General features: G+C 49.3%; 4 protein-coding genes and 2 long non-coding RNA genes across 12 annotated transcripts in view; 3 read left to right on the forward strand and 3 right to left on the reverse strand.

The window, feature by feature from the left end:
* Nucleotides 1-735, reverse strand: part of LOC109525285 (bromodomain-containing protein 3) — a 12,017-nt gene extending 11,282 nt beyond the window's left edge. For all 3 annotated transcript variants that reach the window (XM_019885683.1, XM_019885685.1, XM_019885684.1), the window contains exon 1: nucleotides 593-735. The gene's annotated coding sequence lies outside the window, so the exon portion shown is untranslated. The remainder of the gene's footprint in view (nucleotides 1-592) is intronic.
* A 489-nt stretch (nucleotides 736-1,224) lies between these two features.
* LOC109525291 (nucleus accumbens-associated protein 2-like) lies at nucleotides 1,225-7,589 on the reverse strand. Of its 5 annotated transcripts, none has more exons than XM_019885695.1 (9): nucleotides 6,920-7,583; nucleotides 6,306-6,455; nucleotides 5,487-5,988; nucleotides 4,831-5,015; nucleotides 4,235-4,482; nucleotides 3,974-4,150; nucleotides 3,140-3,245; nucleotides 2,602-2,699; nucleotides 1,225-1,980 (listed from the first exon to the last, which is right to left on the reverse strand). In XM_019885695.1, exons 2-9 carry the CDS (start codon nucleotides 6,401-6,403, stop codon nucleotides 1,604-1,606), a joined length of 1,791 nt encoding a protein of 596 aa, XP_019741254.1. In that variant the 5' UTR covers nucleotides 6,404-6,455; nucleotides 6,920-7,583; the 3' UTR covers nucleotides 1,225-1,603. The 5 variants fall into 5 exon arrangements, with proteins under 5 accessions (XP_019741254.1, XP_019741252.1, XP_019741253.1 ...); XM_019885693.1 differs by having other exon boundaries at nucleotides 4,226-4,482; nucleotides 6,920-7,582; XM_019885694.1 differs by lacking the exon at nucleotides 6,920-7,583 and adding an exon at nucleotides 6,513-6,913 and having other exon boundaries at nucleotides 4,226-4,482; nucleotides 6,306-6,464.
* Nucleotides 7,590-8,360: 771 nt separating this feature from the next.
* Nucleotides 8,361-12,941, reverse strand: qsox2 (quiescin Q6 sulfhydryl oxidase 2). The gene is made up of 11 exons (XM_019885692.1): nucleotides 12,517-12,941; nucleotides 12,141-12,241; nucleotides 11,586-11,634; nucleotides 11,418-11,508; nucleotides 11,206-11,296; nucleotides 10,837-11,138; nucleotides 10,579-10,708; nucleotides 10,379-10,501; nucleotides 10,157-10,307; nucleotides 9,671-9,853; nucleotides 8,361-9,367 (listed from the first exon to the last, which is right to left on the reverse strand). Exons 1-11 carry the CDS (start codon nucleotides 12,758-12,760, stop codon nucleotides 8,985-8,987), a joined length of 1,848 nt encoding a protein of 615 aa, XP_019741251.1. The 5' UTR covers nucleotides 12,761-12,941; the 3' UTR covers nucleotides 8,361-8,984.
* A 408-nt stretch (nucleotides 12,942-13,349) lies between these two features.
* On the forward strand, nucleotides 13,350-15,543 carry LOC109525337 (uncharacterized). The gene is made up of 3 exons (XR_002170123.1): nucleotides 13,350-13,518; nucleotides 15,276-15,337; nucleotides 15,434-15,543. It is a non-coding gene; the product is annotated as an uncharacterized LOC109525337 (long non-coding RNA).
* A 607-nt stretch (nucleotides 15,544-16,150) lies between these two features.
* LOC109525254 (uncharacterized) lies at nucleotides 16,151-16,723 on the forward strand. Its single transcript, XR_002170105.1, has 3 exons — nucleotides 16,151-16,218; nucleotides 16,315-16,375; nucleotides 16,644-16,723. It is a non-coding gene; the product is annotated as an uncharacterized LOC109525254 (long non-coding RNA).
* Nucleotides 16,724-16,882: 159 nt separating this feature from the next.
* On the forward strand, nucleotides 16,883-18,386 carry cfap77 (cilia and flagella associated protein 77). Its single transcript, XM_019885607.1, has 6 exons — nucleotides 16,883-16,988; nucleotides 17,086-17,146; nucleotides 17,413-17,653; nucleotides 17,827-17,926; nucleotides 18,004-18,108; nucleotides 18,178-18,386. The coding sequence occupies exons 1-6, from the start codon at nucleotides 16,941-16,943 to the stop codon at nucleotides 18,244-18,246; spliced, it is 624 nt and encodes a 207-aa protein (XP_019741166.1). The 5' UTR covers nucleotides 16,883-16,940; the 3' UTR covers nucleotides 18,247-18,386.
* The last annotated feature ends 271 nt before the right edge of the window (nucleotides 18,387-18,657 follow it).

The raw sequence follows: 18,657 nt of genomic DNA on the forward strand, positions 1-18,657 counted from the left end.
AGCCTCACCGACGGGGGCTAACGCACAAGCTAACGGCCGACAGTAGCGGCTGCTTCGCCAATCTCCGCACTTAGCCCGGCTGTCAGCCGGCCGCATCTCGGCGCGCACGAAGCCCTTTTTGTCGGCCGACGTAGGCGCAAACGTGGCCCCACGATGAAAGGCGCTCGCGGGCTTGCCCATTTTCTCACAGTCCAGCGCGACGCTCGCTCGCTAGCTGGCTAGTGCAAAAAGATGGCGGGCAAGCCGACGCACAAGAGCGGCTACGCGAGCTAGCTATACAACGTTCATCACGTCGCTGCCACTCGGAGAAGCGAGAACGGGCGAGAGACGGCTCGCTCGCCCGTGGACGGAAGAAAGCACGCGAATGGAGTTGGCCGTGAAAGCAAAAGCAACATCGAAGCTGGCTCGGCCGCTGGCTGGATGGCTCGCCTTGGCCGCTGGAGTGTTAATTAGCACGTTAGCATGTTAGCTGAGCTTTGTCTGAAGGCGCCGAGCGGCCAGGCAGCCTCCCGACGCGCAGCGACACTTTGCGGCCGAGCCGAGCCCGAGTGGGCCCCCAGGCCCCCGCCACGGTGCGCGCGGACGTGTTTACTTTGGGCTTGGTCCTCCGGTGTGTCCAACGGCAGCCTCCACTCACTTTCCTGGATGATTTGGATTTAGCCAAGTAGCATAATAGATGAGTTATCAGCTGTCTGTTCTACGCGCAGCCGTAGTGACTAGGCGCGTCATTGCTGTTGTTGTGCCCCGATTGGCTGGCAACATAGTCAAGGCGTCGCGATTGGGCCGAGCGCGTTCCACGCTTTTGGCATTTGTTATTGGACGACCGAGGGAAATTTGTGGAGTGCTGCGATTGGTTGAAGGGAAGGCAGCGCTGCTGGGATTGGCCAGAATATTAGGTTGGCTCTCAGCGGGCGAACGCCGTTTCCCAGTATGCAATGTGCCGCGCAATGACGTCCACTGGCGACGAGTGCCGTGTTTGACTTGTCAAAAGTCGCAAAAAAAAATGTCAAAAGCACCACTGATTGAAATGTAGATAAACTCTAGCCCCCACTTCCATCACAGTGCTAATTCTTTATTAATAAAGTGAGTGCGGGGGGAAATGTCAAGCAAACGTGTAAAACGTGTATTTCAAATATTGTTCATATTAATCCACTTTTTATATTCAGTGACTCTCATAAAAGGGGATTGGAATGTGGCCAAAAATGAAAGGTCAAAGAGCAAAAGTGATTTTCAATAAGCTTTATTGACATCAACATCATCATCATCATCATTATAAGTCCCATTGCAAGTGGCCAGGAAGCTGGTAACATGCAGCAAAGCGGCTGAGCTGGGAGTACAGGAAGTGAGGTAGGGGATAGACAGGAAGCGGGTTAGGAGACAGACAGGAAGTGAGGTAGGGGCAGAGGAAATGAGTTCGGGGACATACCAGAAGTGAGGTAGGGACAGAGAGGAACTGAGGTAGGGACAGGCAAGAAGTGAGGTAGGGGACAGGCAGGAAGTGAGGTAGGGGACACTCAACTAGACAGGTAGTGAGGTCGGATGACAAGCAGACAGGAAATGAGTTAGGGGACAGACAGGCTGTTGGACAGGTGTAGTCCAATGCTTATTGGCTGTCTGGAGGTTCCGCCCCCTTGCGGTCAGCATCCGGGGGGTATGGTGAGGACGAGGAGGACGAGGATGAGGAGGCGGCGCAGAGGAGGAGGCGGTGGTGCTGTTCCTGATTTTGTGTGCCATCCCCGGCCACCTCCAGGCACAAGTAGGGGGCGACGCTGAGCTGACGCGCATCTACGTCCAAGCTGTCCCCTCCTCCTCGTCCCGCGGCCCCCCTCCGGATCTTCCTCCCGCCGCCGCTGCGTGGCAGCAGGGATTGTATCTTGGGCAGCCATCGCTTGCGAACTCTGCGAGCGTTGGTGCACATGTCGGCTGCGATCACGTTCATCTCGCTCTCCTTGAAGCTCGGAGCAAAGTTCTGACAGTACACTGAGCAGGACCGGCTTCATTAGACCCATGCTTGTTTGGCATTATCATCATCATCAGTCATCGGCTGTGTTGGGAATCACTCATTGACTCAACTATGCAGTCCAATGTGTCGAATACCAGGGCAGGGCAATTCCTGTCCTCGATGGCCGGCATCTTGGATGTTTTAGATATCTCCCTCCTCCAGCACACCTGATTGAAATGATCAGCTCATCTGCAACCTCTCCAGAAGCTGGATAACAATCCTGATCATTTCAATCTTGTGCGTTGGAGTAGGGAGGCACATGAACCATCCGGGATACTGGCCCTCAAGGACCAGAGTTGCCCACCCCTGCCCTATACGACGGTGCCCCCACCATTGGCGGTGGATCAGGACTGGACCCGATTGCCATTGCCGAAAATTGGTAAATAAGTGACCCTCACAAGGGTGGGCTCATAGGCCTGCACCCCCCCCAAAAAAAACTCAAATAAGTGGGAGATAGTGAGAAAGTACATTTCATAAGCTGAACAGGTTCTGCATTGTGATTTTGTTTTGGACGACAAGGTCCAGCACAATATGAATTTGTGATTGCAGGTAATAAGTGGATGATTGGGAACACAGCCGAAGCGTCAGATGTGACTTACGTTTGACGGTGTTTAACACTCGGTTGTCCAGCGGCTTTCTGCTCGGATCATTGGTGGAGGAGCGGATCCCCGTCCCGCAGCTATTGGCCAAGGTGTTTCTATGGATACCATAATAAGCCAATCAGTGCCCATACACGCACACACGGCGGCATGTAACAGAGCAGTTATATAAAGCAGCTGCTTCCTGGCCAAGGCTCCTTGCCGACAACACTTTCAGAAAACAACTTGAAAAAGTCTGATGATGTCATGTCCGACAAGGTCACAAAATGATTTCATAACATCATATCATGTCTCATGTCCATATTTCATGTCATGTCCAATGAGGCCATAACGTGACTCCATGATGTCATGACATCTGATGAGGTCATACACAATTAGATGATGTCATGTCCGTTTGTCATTTACGTTTGTTTATATTCATGTTAGGTTTTTCGTGAAGACATGACACAGGAGGTGTAGGTCAGAACCTTCGGGAAGACGACACAAGAATTGTAGTTATGTTAGCATACTAAGCTGATCGAAGATATGCTATGCTAACCTGTCAAAGAAGGTCGCCAGCAGCCTCCTGAGCAGAACTTTGTGTTTCACTCCCGCACAAAGGTGACAGTTCATCAGCTGGCCCCGCGTCATCAACACGCCCGAACCTACGCACATGTAATTGTGTGCGCGCATACACACACACACGCACGCACGCACGCAAACACACACATATTAGCATGAATTGGCTTGTTTAGTTAAAATGGGTCACTGTAACACTTTGGAGGACCCTTGTGAGCTATGGAGCTAAGTCACTATTGCATATCAATAGTTGGCTCATTATTTTATTTAGAACTCAATAATAAAGCTATCATGCTACGAGGAGAACAAGAAATTCCACAAAATGTAGGCCAAAGGCAGGATTTGAAGCAAGCCAAAGGGATGTGCTAACCACTCGGCTGCCATTTCGCCACATACCAAGACGTCATATTTTCAAATTGAGTGACCACAGAGATCATCTTAGTTAACGGAAACTAAGAAAATAACGGAAACTAAGATTGAACAAACATCTTTGTGAATGAAATAAAATAAAAAATGAAAAACAAAAAAAACTAAATTCAATTACAGTTTGCATTTACAAAAAGTAACTAATTATACGGCACTGTCCTTTGTTCTGGTATTGGGCAATTAATTTCATACATGAGTCTTTAGAGTTGACTTTTAATGCCTTCATTTTGGGATTACCTGATTTACTGTGATGTTTTTTTTTCCTTGCACACAATACATACATTAAAAATGTAAAAAACAGAAAACTCAACTATATAATAGAATAATAATGAAATTCTAATGAAAATTGACAAATCCTTATCCCTGGTGACCGCACCCTCACACCTACCTGCCACCAGCTCCAGCTTCTCTCCAGGTTCTCCCTCGGTGTATAGCGCAGGGTGGCATCGATACCCAATCTGACTGATCAGACTGGCGGGGAGCGTCATGTTGTCTCCGCCCACTAAAATGCCTGCACGCCGCTCACTGGCCAATGGCAGGCGTAGCATCTCCATTTTCTCCTGGCCTAGACCAATGACAGGACAGGAGCCATGTCATCAAAACCCTCAGACGAGTCATGTGACCAATTGTACTATCTGACCAGACTGACTCTGGCGTCCAAACATGTTTTGGTATATTCCAGAGTGTGTGGCGTTGCCGTAGTAACCATCCTCCGGCTCCACCTCCGTCGGTGCGTGTGACGGGGGTGAGTCTGTGGGCAGGCTGGACGCTTCTGAACTCGAGCAGCGTCCGCCTGCCAAGAGGTAAGACTGCAGACCCATGACCAGGCTCCCGGCAGCACCCAGGTAACAGATAGCACCCCCTCTGGTGGTCTGGAGCTCCCCTGCAAAGTCCACTCTGAAGAGACATAGAGGACTGGTCAGAAGTCAGGCCAGGACTAAGCAGACGACAACTAGATCATGGTTTGGGGATAAATGGAGTACCTAAATAGATGATGATTCCGGGTCTACATGATCAAGTTGGGTCAGGGTTTTGGTCTGACTAGAGGAACTGAATTAATGATTTAACTTTTAATTGGTCTCTCTAGTCTAGAACAAAACAACCCCAAAACAAAACAAACAAAGGATCATATTCCATATATGCAACACATACGGCCTATCATTATAAATTCATGTACTGGATTATTGATCCGGACCGGCCATACGAGTATAAATCAGACCAGATAAACTTGTGTGACCTTCTGACCTGGCATTCAGTTCTTCTGGAGTTGTTCCTGCGTGGTCCTCAAGGGGTGTGTCTTGCCTTTCTTGTTTGATCTGGCTCACGGCCATTATCAGGTCCTCTGGAGTCATGGACGAGGGGTCTGGACTGGAATCCTGCGGGTGGCCCACAGACTGGTCTAAAGGTCCCAGCTCGTCCGTTGAGGTGGTCTGTGAACCGCCATCATAAATAAAAGAGAACACAATAAATATCCAAGGACAGTTCTCCCGGCCAAAACAGACAAACTGGATCTTTCTTCCGTGATAAACCGATTAGATCGAGGTTCCTGATCCTAGACTACGATATAATTCCTGTGTTTGCTGGATTAAGTGGATGATGGAATCTGAAAATGGACTCAAAGGTTGATTGTTCCTGACTCTTGGCCGAGAAGAAAAGTTTTGTAATCACAGTGGGATGATTCTGGTTGAACGAAAATGAAACAAAGCATTTGGGGAGGTAGGATTCCAAATCTAGCGAGACTTACTGAGTCATGGTTCCTTCTCTATGTAACTGCACTAAGTGGTTCATGGTTCCAGGTCTTGCTGGACTATGTTCACCGTGGTAGATGGAATAAATGGACGAACGAGTAAAGTCTGTGTGGTGGTTTACTGGGCCATGGTGGACGCATAACTTAAACTCACCTGTGAGTCACAGCAGTGCGGCGAGGAGGATGTGGTCTTCATCTTCATAAACTCTAGGCTCCTCTCCACAATATTCTGGACCTGCAGGTACCCAGCCGTGTACATGAGGACCAGCTGCTCACTGGCGACCATGTTGAGACGGCCCGTGTAGCAGAAGGTCAGGATCTGATGGAAACAGGAGGGCGTCACCGAAGACGGGAGCTCATACGTAGACTGGGACCACTCCGACGTATCGGAGGACTCGGCACTGAACAGGTCTCGGAAGTAGAGCGAGGACGCGGCCAGGACGGCCCGGTGGGCTTTGAAGACCTGACCCTGGACAAGGATGGAGACGTCGCAGTGGAGTCCCAAAAGTCTTTGCTCGTTCAGGCTGCTCAGAACACTGCTGCCGAAGTCACCGACTGAAACCTGAAGACCTGACTCCGCCATGATGGAGGCGGGCTTAGGGAGGGCTGCTCCTGATGCTGGTGTCGCCACCTGAAGGTCTGGCATCCATGTCGTGCTGGTGGTGGTAAGAAAACCAGAGTCCAGCATGGTTTAGTCAAGTCCATCAGAGTCAAGCAGAGTACACTCAAGTGTCGCAGAGTCAACTTGAGTTTACTCGAGTCTGCTAGAGGCTAACGGGGTCAGATAGAGGCCAGCCGGCATGGTCCAGCAGTGTCCACAATATCTCATGCATAGTGGGGAATGAGAAAACTTCAAAGTCTGTCCTGTAATGTGAACTATCAAAGGGGAAACCGGTTTATACAAACGTGAAAGAAGCATACAGAGATGCGCAACACCCACGTGCTGCTCAGACCACCTCTCGAAGCTCCTCACCCCCGCACGCGACCCCGACTTGTGGTGGCCAAGCGTTCGGAGTGACGTCGCTTTCTGATCCTTCGATGTCGGCGCTTCCCATCGAAGTCTGCAACCATTTTCCTTGTGTACCCAAGACAACTGCCACTAACCGGCCTCGTGGATTACCGTCTGGAGCGGCTGGTCGTACAAGACTTCCTCGGTCCACCGCTGGGTTGCCGACAGATCAATGAAGCAGTTGCCATTACAAGTGCACAAATGCTATACACAGACAAGCAGTCAAGCCAAGCAAACATTTAGTGCACACTGGACCAGTGAGAAAGCCCGATGATGGGAGGTTTAGTTCCCAGCTTGTGGTTTTCATCCTACTCTACATTCTCTGTACAAGTATTTCCCACAGTTTATCGATTGTTTGGACATTTGAAGTGAGGGTAATAGTTTCAGTTCACTGTGACCCGGCAGTTTCTTCACACCTATTGCTAGCAAACATTGTGAAACGGTCCCAAGATGGACAGATGATGCAACGGCCATCGCAATCCAGCGCAGACACAGACGACCGTTAGGCCGTAAAAGAATCATCCCACGGCCAACATCCTGCTCAGAACGCCATCTGACTTGAGACTCATCCCACTCACCTGCTCCTCCGTTAAGAACTTTTCCTTCTGAGTGGGTCCGTATCCCTTCTTCTCTTGACCCGCCGCACAGGCTCCCCAGAAGTCGATCCCCCGGGGGTGGCCAAATTGTGGCCCGGGGTCAATTTGCGGCCCACTGCCCATTGCTTACATACAGCAATTTCCAAAAGACACAACCTGGGTGTTTAGACTGCATTGTGCTATTTACCGTTACTACCTCCAATCACCATCAAAGCTGAAGAAGAAATTGGCTCTCATGCCTCACTTCCTTGTTTTCCACGAATCACACGTCACTTGATCAGACACGCGTCGGAACGCCGATTGTTTCCTGTCCACTTTCTGCCATGTCAAGGTCATCAGAGTATACATCGTCAAGTCCGCGACAGTCCACGAGAGTCAAGCAGACTTTTGAGTCCAGCTCTGTCATTCCAGTTCTGTCGATGACGACCCGTTTCAAAAGTAGGAGTCCAGTACACTTTGGAGGACTCCTATCAAGTCCAGTACGAAGTCCAGTTTTTCGTCCAGTTTGGTCTTGTGCTTGTTTAGTTATGCTTAGTGGCTCACCTCCTCTCTGCTCCTCTTCCGATAGCGGCAGCTCAAGCAGTCTCTCTCACACACACACACACACACACACACACACACACACACACACACACACACACACACACACACACACACACACTCTAACGCAGCGTCTGGCGGGGTAGGGGGGGGTGTTCTTGGGGGTTTGCAGACAGACAAGTGGGGAGGGGGGGAGTCATCTGAGGACAGCGAGGGAGCTAATGCAGCTAACCAATAATGCGGCTAACTGCGCTGCAGAGGACAAGGGAGGGGGTACGCGCGCACACGCGCGCGCGCGCACACGCGTATGGCAGGTGCGCGCGTGTGGCATGACTGGGCTAAACCCACAGTGCTGCATTGCAGTATCGGCGGTTGGCATGCCGACTGCGTCAGCTCACGCACGCACACCACAGCTGCGCGTTTGTGCGAGCGCGTCGAGGGGCTCACGACGACGAGGCGTAGGTTTAGGGATCGTGAAGAGGGACGACATCACTCACTCGCACTCACACTTTGGTTTTTGACAGCGTACTGCCGGATGTCGTGAGGCTCAGAGAAAAAGAGGACAAAAACTGACGAGTCATGTTATTGTTTGGAATCTTAAAACTTCACCCGACAGATTTTCATGTTTTAATCACAAGAATGAAAAAACATAAAAAATGGCAGCAAATGGTGCTGCTGACACACACGCACACACACATAAACTTGGAAATAAAAAAAAGTTTTTAGTCAGCTGGTGGAGCCATGATTATGACGTCAAAGTTCCTTCCACTGAAGAACATGTTTTAAGTCCGTCTGTACCTTGCCCCCTTTGCATTTGGCAGTTAATTTGGCCTAAAAAATCAAATTGATTTTTGAACATATTTTTGCCTTCTATTTTATTTTTCAATTCAGAGTAGAAAACGATATTTCAGTAATTCAAACTCAGTTGTTACTGACATACTTCCATATGCTCGTGTCAGTCCAATTGGCTTTCTTTAGCATCACAATCAATGAACTTGAAAACCCGAAATAGAAAAAAAAATTCTAAACATTGAAATTGAAATTCAAACATGGACGGCAAAAAAAACAAAAAAGAGTACAGAACTGTTGCATGAGTTTAGTTTGGCTTTATATGTATTTACTTTATTCTTTTTCTTTTTACATCGAACTTTTGTAAGGGAAATATTTTCAGACATCCTTTTGGCATTGAAGTTAAAAAGACACCAGTGCGCTTCATCTCCCCGCCGCTAGATGGCGGCAGCAGAGTTGACACCCGGCCACCATTGGTTCAAATTGCAGTGGGAAGGTAAAAACAGGCGGTGGCGCCATTTGGCTGCTTTGAAATATGGCAATCAAGAAGGGAAAAACATCCGATTCTGTTTCAGGGCATTTTCCATTGACTTCAAAATGCCAAATTTGAACTTCAAATGGAATTTAAATTTCCCCCCCTTGTCGTGGCTCAGACGATTTTCAGCCTTCACAGAGGCGCGTTTGGGAATTCAAAGTTTGATTTTGCAGGAGAAAAGGTTCACACGAGGCGGCGCAAGACGGAAGAGATGGAGGAGGAGGAAGAGGAGGATGAAGAGGGTTTCCACCTCCGGGCTCGGACCCGGAAGAAGAAGAGGAAGAGGAGGACAACGCAGGAGGAAACGTAGAGGACGACGCACAGGCTCAACTCCACTCCGCTGAAGCCCGCCAGCTTCTCGCCGTCATCGTCGGCGGGCAGCCGTCGGAAGGTACCGGTGTACGTCCGCGACGACAAGTTGTCATCAGCGTAATGACGCTGCAGGAAGCGCGACACCTCCTCACGCACCCAAACGCGGGCACCCGCCTGCTCCTCGTGGCACGGCGCGCACATCGAAGGGTCTGGCCACAGGCGCTTCGGGAAACCCGGGTCGTCGCTCAGCGAGCCTCCCGCCGAGAAAAGGAAGCAGAGGAGGGAGGATGTAGACAGGAAGTAGAGAAGGAAGAAAAGGTGGAGGAGAAATGAAAGAAAAAGAACAGAGTGGAGCAAAAGGAGAGGAAGAAGAGGAGACCGCAGTAAAAGGAGGACAAAGGGGAAGGTAAGAGGAGGAAACAGAAGGAAGAGCAGAGGTAGAAGGACACAGAAGAAAGAGGGAAGGGCGGAAGGAGACATGGACGAAGGAAAGCAAGAAGGCCAACGTTAAAATCAGGCAGCGACGTGCGTGGATGCGTGGGTGCCGTGCGTGCTACCTGCCAGCCTGAGGTTGACCTGGTTGTGCACGTGCCAGAGCCACAGCAGCTGCTCGCCGGTGCTGTTGACCGAGGTCAACGTTGTGGAGGCGGAGTCAAAGTGGCGTCCGCACTGGCGACAGCCGAAGAAGTGGCGCATGTAGCCGCGCATCACCGTCAGCACGCCGCGCGCGCCCGCGAGACCTATACCATATGCCCACGACTTCAGTCCCGCTCAAGTAGAGCTTTGGCGCCAGCTTGGGATGTCTTGTTGCCAAAGATTTATGTTCAAGTGACTGGGGGGGGGTTCAAAGTCATCTTGGTGCCATTGGACTATGTTGAGATTACTTGAGTTGATTCACTCAGACAAAAATAAGGCTTTGGAACCATCACGGTGCCAAATATATTTCTTAAAATGAATTTAAGAGCTTGTGTGTGTGTGTGTGTGTATGTGTGTGTGTGTGTTTGTGTGTGTGTGTGTGTGTGTGTGTGTGTGTGCAGGCGTACCAGTGTTGGCCAGCGCTTGAGGTTTGTGGTGCTGTTGTACGGTAAGGACGTGGAAGAGCGTCCAGAAGGCGCAGGGGTAACCCCGAAGTCCTTCTCTGCTGCCCCGGCAGCCCACCCAGTTGAGCCCCGGAGACAAGAACGCATCCGCCGTCTGAAACAGGAAGTGGGCACTCGAGCGACACACAGCGGCAGCGGTCAGGCACGCGGAGGGGCAGAGCTTACCCTCATCTTGTTGTCCAGGAGGTCCAGAACAGCCTGGTAGGCAATCTGCTTGAGTGGCAGGCCATTCAGCCAATCAGAGAGCCTCTCCATCAACTTCACCACTGGACCGCCCCCGGGATACAGCTACTCACGTAAATTCCAGATTCTCACAAGGTGCATCACCGTAGCAACGGGTGGGCCTGGCGACTACCGTTTGTTACCTTGGCAATCAGCGTTACAAAGTCCTTCAAGACCTGAAGCTCCTCCCCCTCCATTGTAGGGTGACTGGCCAGCTCCACCCTCAAAATGTAGTGAAGGGCTGACTCCAGATCAGCCATGTACACCTTTGAACTGCATGCATGCACAGACAAATGCTCAAATACACCCACACACACACACGCACGCACACATCAAGTTTACTTGGGGGTTTAAAGCCCCCCTTCGCTGCTGCTGCTGATCAAGATGATGAAGACAGGAACCTGTCAACGTGCGTCCAGCTGCTGCTTGGCACGGCCGTTACTTGAGGCGGCGCCGGCACGTTGTCGAGATGCGCATCGAACCTTCGCCGGACGCCGGGTAGCGAACGCAAACACCAAGTGATGAAGAAACGCAAAGGCTTGGCACTGGACGACGACGTGTCCACGTGTGCGTGCGTGCCATCGGGGTTGAGGAGGGAGAAGTGCGGCAGAGCCGTAATGTTGAGCGTGTCCAGCAGGGCGGCGTCAGAGCCCAGCACCCGACGCACGTGCACGCCCGAGTACGACCACATGTCCAAGGTCACCTGGCACGGCAGATGCGGCTCAATAACACGCAACTTTCTGTCCTCTGGGGGAGTGGGCGGGGCCTACCTCTCGGCCCACGTACGAGTGTTGATCCTCTACAATGATGGCTGTGTAGTGATCTGACCTTTGACCCAGCAGAGGAAGGATCTGCACAGAGCTACACACGTACACGCATCACACACACACACAGTTGACGTGTTGATTTTGCTTGTGTAGATTTGTTTTTGTTGAGCTGGTTGTGAGGGTGTGTTGTGTTCTCATTCTGCAGTTGTTGTCACCTGTACGGCTGAAGTGCGGGTGTGTGGCTGCTGTGGTTCTGCAGGATGTCCACCATCAACTGTCTCACTGATTGGACGTCTCTGTCAACAACTGTCATACACATGCGGTTCAAGGCAAATAAGTGAGACGAGGAGAAAAGAAAGACAAACAGGAAGTGCGTCCGTCACCTGTGTAAGTCGTCCCTTTGTCCGTGGGTGGCGAGTATGCGGGGAAATACTTTGGAGAGACGTCACATTAGCAACTTTTGGGATTTCACGGTCAGTGGAACCTCGCTTAGCGAATTGGCCAACGACCAGCTTGACGCAGTTGCCTACGCAGGCACGAAGTCAACGGGGAGGCTTTTCCTGCTTCTTTTGAGGAGGAGGACGAAGAGCCGAGCAGCAGAAACAAAGGGAAACGGCTCAGGCTGGGCGCTAAACTGTAGCAAATATCGATGACTAAAAAAAAAAAAAAAAATTCATTGACGGATTCATCAATTATTACAATAACTATTAGCTGCGGCTCTCTCAAAAAGAATTAGGTTAATAGTGCACACTGCACAGAACTGATTTGAAACCACACCTATAAAGTAAATAAAAGTTCCTGGTTGGGCTGGAACAGATGAATGACATTTGCATTGATTTAATGGGAAACACGCCGAGCTGGCTTTGCCACTGTTTGGTTAGGCAAATTCAATTCCTTAAGCAAAGTTCCACTGCGTACGACGTTGGCGTGTTACTGACTTTGAACGTCGGGTACAACTGAATGTTGTACTCCTTACACACGTCGTAGTTGATCTCCTGCGCGCAGTCCAACACCGCCAGCTTCACTGCCTGCTGCCAGTCTGACGCACGTACGCACAAACACACGCAGATACACGCACGCACACACAAAGTGAGTGAGAAGATTTCATTGGTGTCCATCTGTCACCATCTTTGTCCCTGGGGACCGTTCAGCTGCACACCAGCTGCCTCTCCCATCAACAGACACGCGCGTACGTGCACCCAAAGGCAAAACCACGCACCCACACACAACCGTACAAAAACACCTAAAGAGGCACAAATACCCCAAAACCTGGAGCCAAACAGTCCAAATGTCGAGCCAAATGGCCTGGCGCACCTTGGACATCCCGGGCCAGCGCCTTCCAAGTGGGCGAGAACTGGACGCAATGTCCGCACCACGACGACATGAACTGCACCAGCCAGCCACACGACGAGTTGCTGACGGTGGCGGTCAAGCTGGAGCCGCTGAGGACGCTCAACGGGTCCGAGGGGGAGTACAACCGGCCGCCGCCCCCCTCGGGTTTCCCGCCGCGCAGCAACGACGCCCACAAACACAAGGCGAGAAAGCGCCGTGTCGCCATGCCGCGTCAACAACGAGAAAAAGGAGGACAAGAGGCGCACCACAATATCGAACCTCCAAGCGCAACAAAGCCGGGAGGCTCCATCACACGCCGAAGCGGAAGTGGGGACGCCGGTGGTCACGCCCCGCTCCACCGACCGGAAACAAGCGAGACGGCTCAGTAATCGCTACTCAGTAGCGTCACATACGAGCTAACTCATTTTTTCCCCCCAATTTGCTTTATAGACGTGTATTTGTTTTTAATCTTGAATTTATCTTGTTTGTTTTCATTCTAGTCTTGTATATATAGGTGTACTTGATTTAAAAAAAGCAATACCAAGGCAACTCGGCAAGGACGGACTTCATGAGAACGCTAGCTCGCCTCATTAGAATGTGAACTCCCCCCAAGACTCAGGCTGTGACGTCTTTCCCCAAAATTACAATAAAAAGTGTGTGTGTGGGTGGGGGAGTTATAACCGTGAATCATTTTCTCAGCCATCATTTTGATAGCAGCACAAAATGCATTTTGGGATTATTTCCCGAACAAGTCTTCATCAATCACCAACCGAGTTGCTTTCAGTTAACAGGCAAGAACAAGATGGGAGTATTCCATTCGTTCTCGGTCCGCGACTGATGACGTCTGACTAGATCACAATGGCCAATTCGCGGAGTCGCACTCCTTGAACGCTCCATAGCAGTCGCGACCAAGACCCCGCGGGGTCAAGATCGCGGGGGTCGCATACCCAAGCATCGCGGGAGTTCCTCGGACATGAACGCTAAGTAATCATCGGCTTTTTCTAAGTGCCAACCTCGCTGATTTATCCTTCACCTTTATTTCACGCATCAATCAATTTACGGACGCTTAATGCTGCCACGCCAGATAATAGTTCCAAATTGTAGCAGAATGAAGATGCGGAAGCGTGTTTATTAGATAGACAGAAAGAACAGGAACGATCTCGCGAGATCCAAATAAACGTTTGCAATTGAAATAAAGCTGTGTTGTTTAAAATAGAGCCTTTTTTAAATGCCATCATTGAGTTTAATGTTATTTGATCAAGAACTCAGTGACGTGTGAAGCACACCAGAGGAAGTTGGTATGTTCTTTCTGTCGACCAGAGTTCCACTGAAAAAGAGAAACAAAGTTTGTCGTCCGGTAACCATAGCAACGAGGCGCCACACTGCACGAACAAGCTCGTGTCGAACGTCAAAGTGAGTTGCTGCCGTCGTAATTCGTCATGAATGGTCAAAATGCGTCCAGTCAGGACTTTTCGTTTAATCGGGCTGCCACAGGTTCGTTTGTGAAAGCGAAGACGACGCGTGTGACATTGTGCTGATTTGTTTTTGGGGCGTCGCTGCTCCACTTCATTATTCTGGCAATGTCCTTGGAGCTACTAACAAATTCTGGAAAAAATACATCCCAATATATTCTTGATTACATTGACGTAATTGGAAAAATATGCAGTTTGTTTTCTTTAATAATGATAGGAGGAGGAAAAAAACTGTTCCAATTGTAATAATTGTTCATGCGGAATTTCATATCCACGAAATAAAATGTTATTGAAAAGATTTATTGATAAAGAAACCAGACAATACACGAGTAGCACATTCACATCCAAAAACAAAGAAGGAAGCTGTTAAAACCTCTGTCTTATGATCTTCATGTCATGTTGTCCATCCATCCATCCGTTTTCCAATCCGCTTTATCCTCACATGGGGGGGGGGCAGCTGTCTTCGGGTACTAGGCGGGGGACACCCTGAACCGGTTGCCAGCCAATCACAGACCCCACAGAGACGAACACCCATTCGCGCTCACACGGACAATTTTGAGTGTTCAATCAGCCTGCCATGCATGTTTTTGGAATGTGGGAGGAAACCGTAGTACCCGAGAAAAACACACACAGAACATGCAAACTCCACACAGATAGGAGCCAGGATTGAACCCACGACCTCTGTACTGTGAGGTCGACGCATTAACCACTAGCACACCGTGTCATGTTGTATTCCGTATTATTCTTTCTCAACATCTTATTTTGCCTTAATGACTCCCATCATTTTGAAAATGCAATCTTTCAATAAAGATTACGTGTGTGACAACAACATTCCTTTTTGTCAGCTAGACCAATGCCACCGGAACGAGAATGCTGTGTAAATCTTAACAAAGGAAGTTATGACATTTTAAAGCTTTCAAAGTGGGCAAAAATGTCCGTAACTTTCTCCATTGTTACAATGCACTGGCCTGTGACTGAATGTGCCAAGCGATGTGCGGGTGTTTCGCGACAAGTACGAGCAAAGTGAAGCATTTTGAGTTGAGATAAGCACAGGGAACGACTGCGCGGGCCATACACGCCATCTCTGCAGTGCGGGGCCCGTCTGTATGTTTGACTACCTGAGACTTGGCTTACACCATTTGCTTGCGCGTTGGCGTGATGTCACAGATAGGGGGCTTGAATTATTAATTACCCTAAATGGACCAAAATAAAAGTTGAAAATGCTTGTATTTAAAAGGTCATTTTGAAAGTTTTTTTTTCTACTCACAGAAGATCGCCATAACATGACGTCTGCAGGGATGGGCGTGACCAGAGATTCATTGCCAATCAAGGTAAATACACGGTCATCGGTGAAAAATATGGGACATCATTATCGATCTTTTGAACGCGTGCATGTTTGTGAGCGTGCGTTTTATGTACACTCCAAGGGTCCAACTTCGACAGTGGGAGCCAGCAGTGGGTCGCATGCACAAGCGGGCGTGGCGGAAGGTAAAAATTCCTCGTGTTCACTGCCGGGCACGTTGTCAATTCTGCCTAGCAATGATTGTCTTCTCAGCTGAATGCATTATATATCATCTGAACTTTTGTAGAGATAAAAAAATGTGCTGTTCAACACTTTGTAATGTGGTCCAAAGGGAAAAAAAAAAATCATGATTTTGCTACACACAAAGAAAATCCTTGAGGCTAGCGGAACACGACTCCCATCATTTTGTAAATGGAATCTTTCAATAAAGATTGCCACCGGAACGAGAACGCTGTGTAAATCTTAACGAAGGAAGTTATGACATTTTAAAGCTTTCAAAGTGGGCAAAAATGTCCGTAACTTTCTCCATTGTTACAATGCACTGGCCTGTGACTGAATGTGCCAAGCGATGTGCGGGTGTTTCGCGACAAGTACGAGCAAAGTGAAGCATTTTGAGTTGAGATAAGCACAGGGAACGACTGCGCGGGCCATACACGCCATCTCTGCAGTGCGGGGCCCGTCTGTATGTTTGACTACCTGAGACTTGGCTTACACCATTTGCTTGCGCGTTGGCGTGATGTCACAGATAGGGGGCTTGAATTATTAATTACCCTAAATGGACCAAAATAAAAGTTGAAAATGCTTGTATTTAAAAGGTCATTTTGAAAGTTTTTTTTTCTACTCACAGAAGATCGCCATAACATGACGTCTGCAGGGATGGGCGTGACCAGAGATTCATTGCCAATCAAGGTAAATACACGGTCATCGGTGAAAAATATGGGACATCATTATCGATCTTTTGAACGCGTGCATGTTTGTGAGCGTGCGTTTTATGTACACTCCAAGGGTCCAACTTCGACAGTGGGAGCCAGCAGTGGGTCGCATGCACAAGCGGGCGTGGCGGAAGGTAAAAATTCCTCGTGTTCACTGCCGGGCACGTTGTCAATTCTGCCTAGCAATGATTGTCTTCTCAGCTGAATGCATTATATATCATCTGAACTTTTGTAGGGATAAAAAAAAATGTGCTGTTCAACACTTTGTAATGTGGTCCAAAGGGAAAAAAAAAAATCATGATTTTGCTACACACAAAGAAAATCCTTGAGGCTAGCGGAAGGATTGTTTGCCGTAAAACATACCAAATATTTGCACTTGTGAACACATTTTTTTGTGTGTAGTCTTGTCCCGGTGGAGGGTCCAGATCCGACAGCAACCCCCACCCTCCCGTCATCCCCCCGTCCCCAATTTTGTGACCTTGTGGGGCCCGTCTGTATGTTTGACTACCGGAGACTTGCCCACCATCGCTGGCAACCGATCGCTCGCTTATACCGTTTGCTTGCGCGTTGGCGTGATGTCACAGATAGGGGGCTTGAATTATTATTACCCTAAATGGACCAAAATAAAAGCTGAAAATGCTTGTATTTAATAGGTCATTTTGAAAGTTTTTTTTTCTTCTCACAGAAGATCGCCATAACATGACGTCTGCAGGGATGGGCGTGACCAGAGATTCATTGCCAATCAAGGTAAATACACGGTCATCGGTGAAAAATATGGGACATCATTATCGATCTTTTGAACGCGTGCATGTTTGTGAGCGTGCGTTTTATGTACACTCCCAAGGGTCCAACTTCGACAGTGGGAGCCAGCAGTGGGTCGCATGCACAAGCGGGCGTGGCTGAAGGTAAAAATTCCTCACTGCCGGGGACGTTGTCAATTCTGCCAAGCAATAAATGATTGTCTTCTCAGCTGAATGCATTATATATCATCTGAACTTTTGTAGAGATAAAAAAATGTGCTGTTCAACACTTTGTAATGGGGTCCAAAGGGAAAAAAAAAAATCATGATTTTGCTACACACAAAGAAAATCCTTGAGGGTAGCGGAAGGATTGTTTGCCATAAAACGTACCAAATATTTGCGCTTGTGAACACATTTTTGTGTGTGTGTAGTCTTGTCCCGGTGGAGGGTCCAGATCCGACAGCAACCCCCACCCTCCCGTCATCCCCCCGTCCCCAATTTTGTGACCTTGAACCAGGAAGCGGTGAAATCTGGTCACGTGACGGTCAAACAGGTGAAGGAGTACAGAGCACAGGCAGGCGTGGTCAAGCCCAGCCCCGCCTCCAAAGCGCACAGGGGAAGAGCTCCACAACGGACACAAATCCCGGACATCACATTTGGGGTCAAGTCAAGGTCGCGATACGATTATTTTATTTTTTTTTTAAAGGATGAGGTCGCAAACGCTGCGTCGCCAATGAGTGAACAATTCCGAACGCGGGTATCGTGTTGGGAATCGTTCACTGATTCCTGGCTACCAAATTGCAACATGAGGAGTTTTGTAGAACTATGATGGTGGTGTTCCTCAGGGCACCAACTCCATTCTATGACGTTTTGTCTCATGAGTATGCTCGCCGCTGGATAGAGGACCAAATGAAAAGACGCAGCGAGCATGAACGCCGCCATGTGGTCAGTGTGCACAGCCCCCCCCCCCCCGCACACACACACACACACAATGATGACACATGCTTTTTGTGTGTTTTCAGGCAAAGTGTGTGTCCTTCGCCCACACACGCACCTCTTTGCTGCGAACTCAAAATGCGCATCCTCACTTAAACACGCACACACACACATGTGGGCGCTATGCACAGGTAACACACTCATGCATACAGTGTGCACACACATGTACTGGTACTAAATGCAAACGTGTGTGTGTCCAGGTGGGCCCTGCTCTCGACACCTTCAGGAAGCGTCGCACAAACCCGCCAGTCAACAAGTCGGTCGGCTAGCGCGCCTCCAACGAAGCCCATCACGTCAACGAGTCAGCCACTGAACAAAGCGAGAAGTGATGACGTCATGTGTATGACTGCAAAAAATAAAAGTTGAAGGGGGGGAAAAAAAAAAGTCCCATGAAGGCCTCCTGTCATCTGTCAAAACTCATCAACAAGGTTTGGCGGCCATCGAGGACATTTTGGAGCTTGACGAAAGACATGCGTCAAAACCAACCAATCTCGATTGTCTAAAAACATCACGCATGACCTTTGACTGCACGCGTGCGCTCACGTCATCAATCTCGTGCTCTGGAGAATGGAGCGGTCATCAATGGCTAATAAATGAATCAGCAATCCGACCACGGAGCTTTTCAGAGAACCTTTGCGCCAAGTACTGCCAGGACAACACAAGCAACTTTTTGAACCAGC

The sequence above is a fragment of the Hippocampus comes genome, unplaced genomic scaffold (genome assembly GCF_001891065.2).
Source record: "Hippocampus comes isolate QL1 unplaced genomic scaffold, H_comes_QL1_v1.1 scaffold78, whole genome shotgun sequence".
NCBI lineage: Eukaryota > Metazoa > Chordata > Actinopteri > Syngnathiformes > Syngnathidae > Hippocampus > Hippocampus comes.

Excerpts from the sequence above, each read along its gene's own strand:
- cfap77 (XM_019885607.1), top strand. The coding sequence starts at position 16,941 with ATGACGTCTGCAGGGATGGGCGTGACCAGAGATTCATTGCCAATCAAG. Across the intron at positions 16,989-17,085 it reads GAGATTCATTGCCAATCAAG|GGTCCAACTTCGACAGTGGG; the intron begins GTAAATACACGG and ends TACACTCCCAAG. Across the intron at positions 18,109-18,177 it reads CATGTGGGCGCTATGCACAG|GTGGGCCCTGCTCTCGACAC; the intron begins GTAACACACTCA and ends GTGTGTGTCCAG.
- qsox2 (XM_019885692.1), bottom strand. The coding sequence starts at position 12,760 with ATGGCGACACGGCGCTTTCTCGCCTTGTGTTTGTGGGCGTCGTTGCTG. Across the intron at positions 11,297-11,417 it reads CCCGCACTTCAGCCGTACAG|CTCTGTGCAGATCCTTCCTC; the intron begins GTGACAACAACT and ends GTACGTGTGTAG. Across the intron at positions 10,502-10,578 it reads TTGTAACGCTGATTGCCAAG|CTGTATCCCGGGGGCGGTCC; the intron begins GTAACAAACGGT and ends TTACGTGAGTAG.
- LOC109525291 (XM_019885693.1), bottom strand. The coding sequence starts at position 6,403 with ATGGTTGCAGACTTCGATGGGAAGCGCCGACATCGAAGGATCAGAAAG. Across the intron at positions 5,989-6,305 it reads AGTCGGGGTCGCGTGCGGGG|CACGACATGGATGCCAGACC; the intron begins GTGAGGAGCTTC and ends TACCACCACCAG. Across the intron at positions 4,151-4,225 it reads TGGACGCCAGAGTCAGTCTG|GCCAGGAGAAAATGGAGATG; the intron begins GTCAGATAGTAC and ends TCATTGGTCTAG.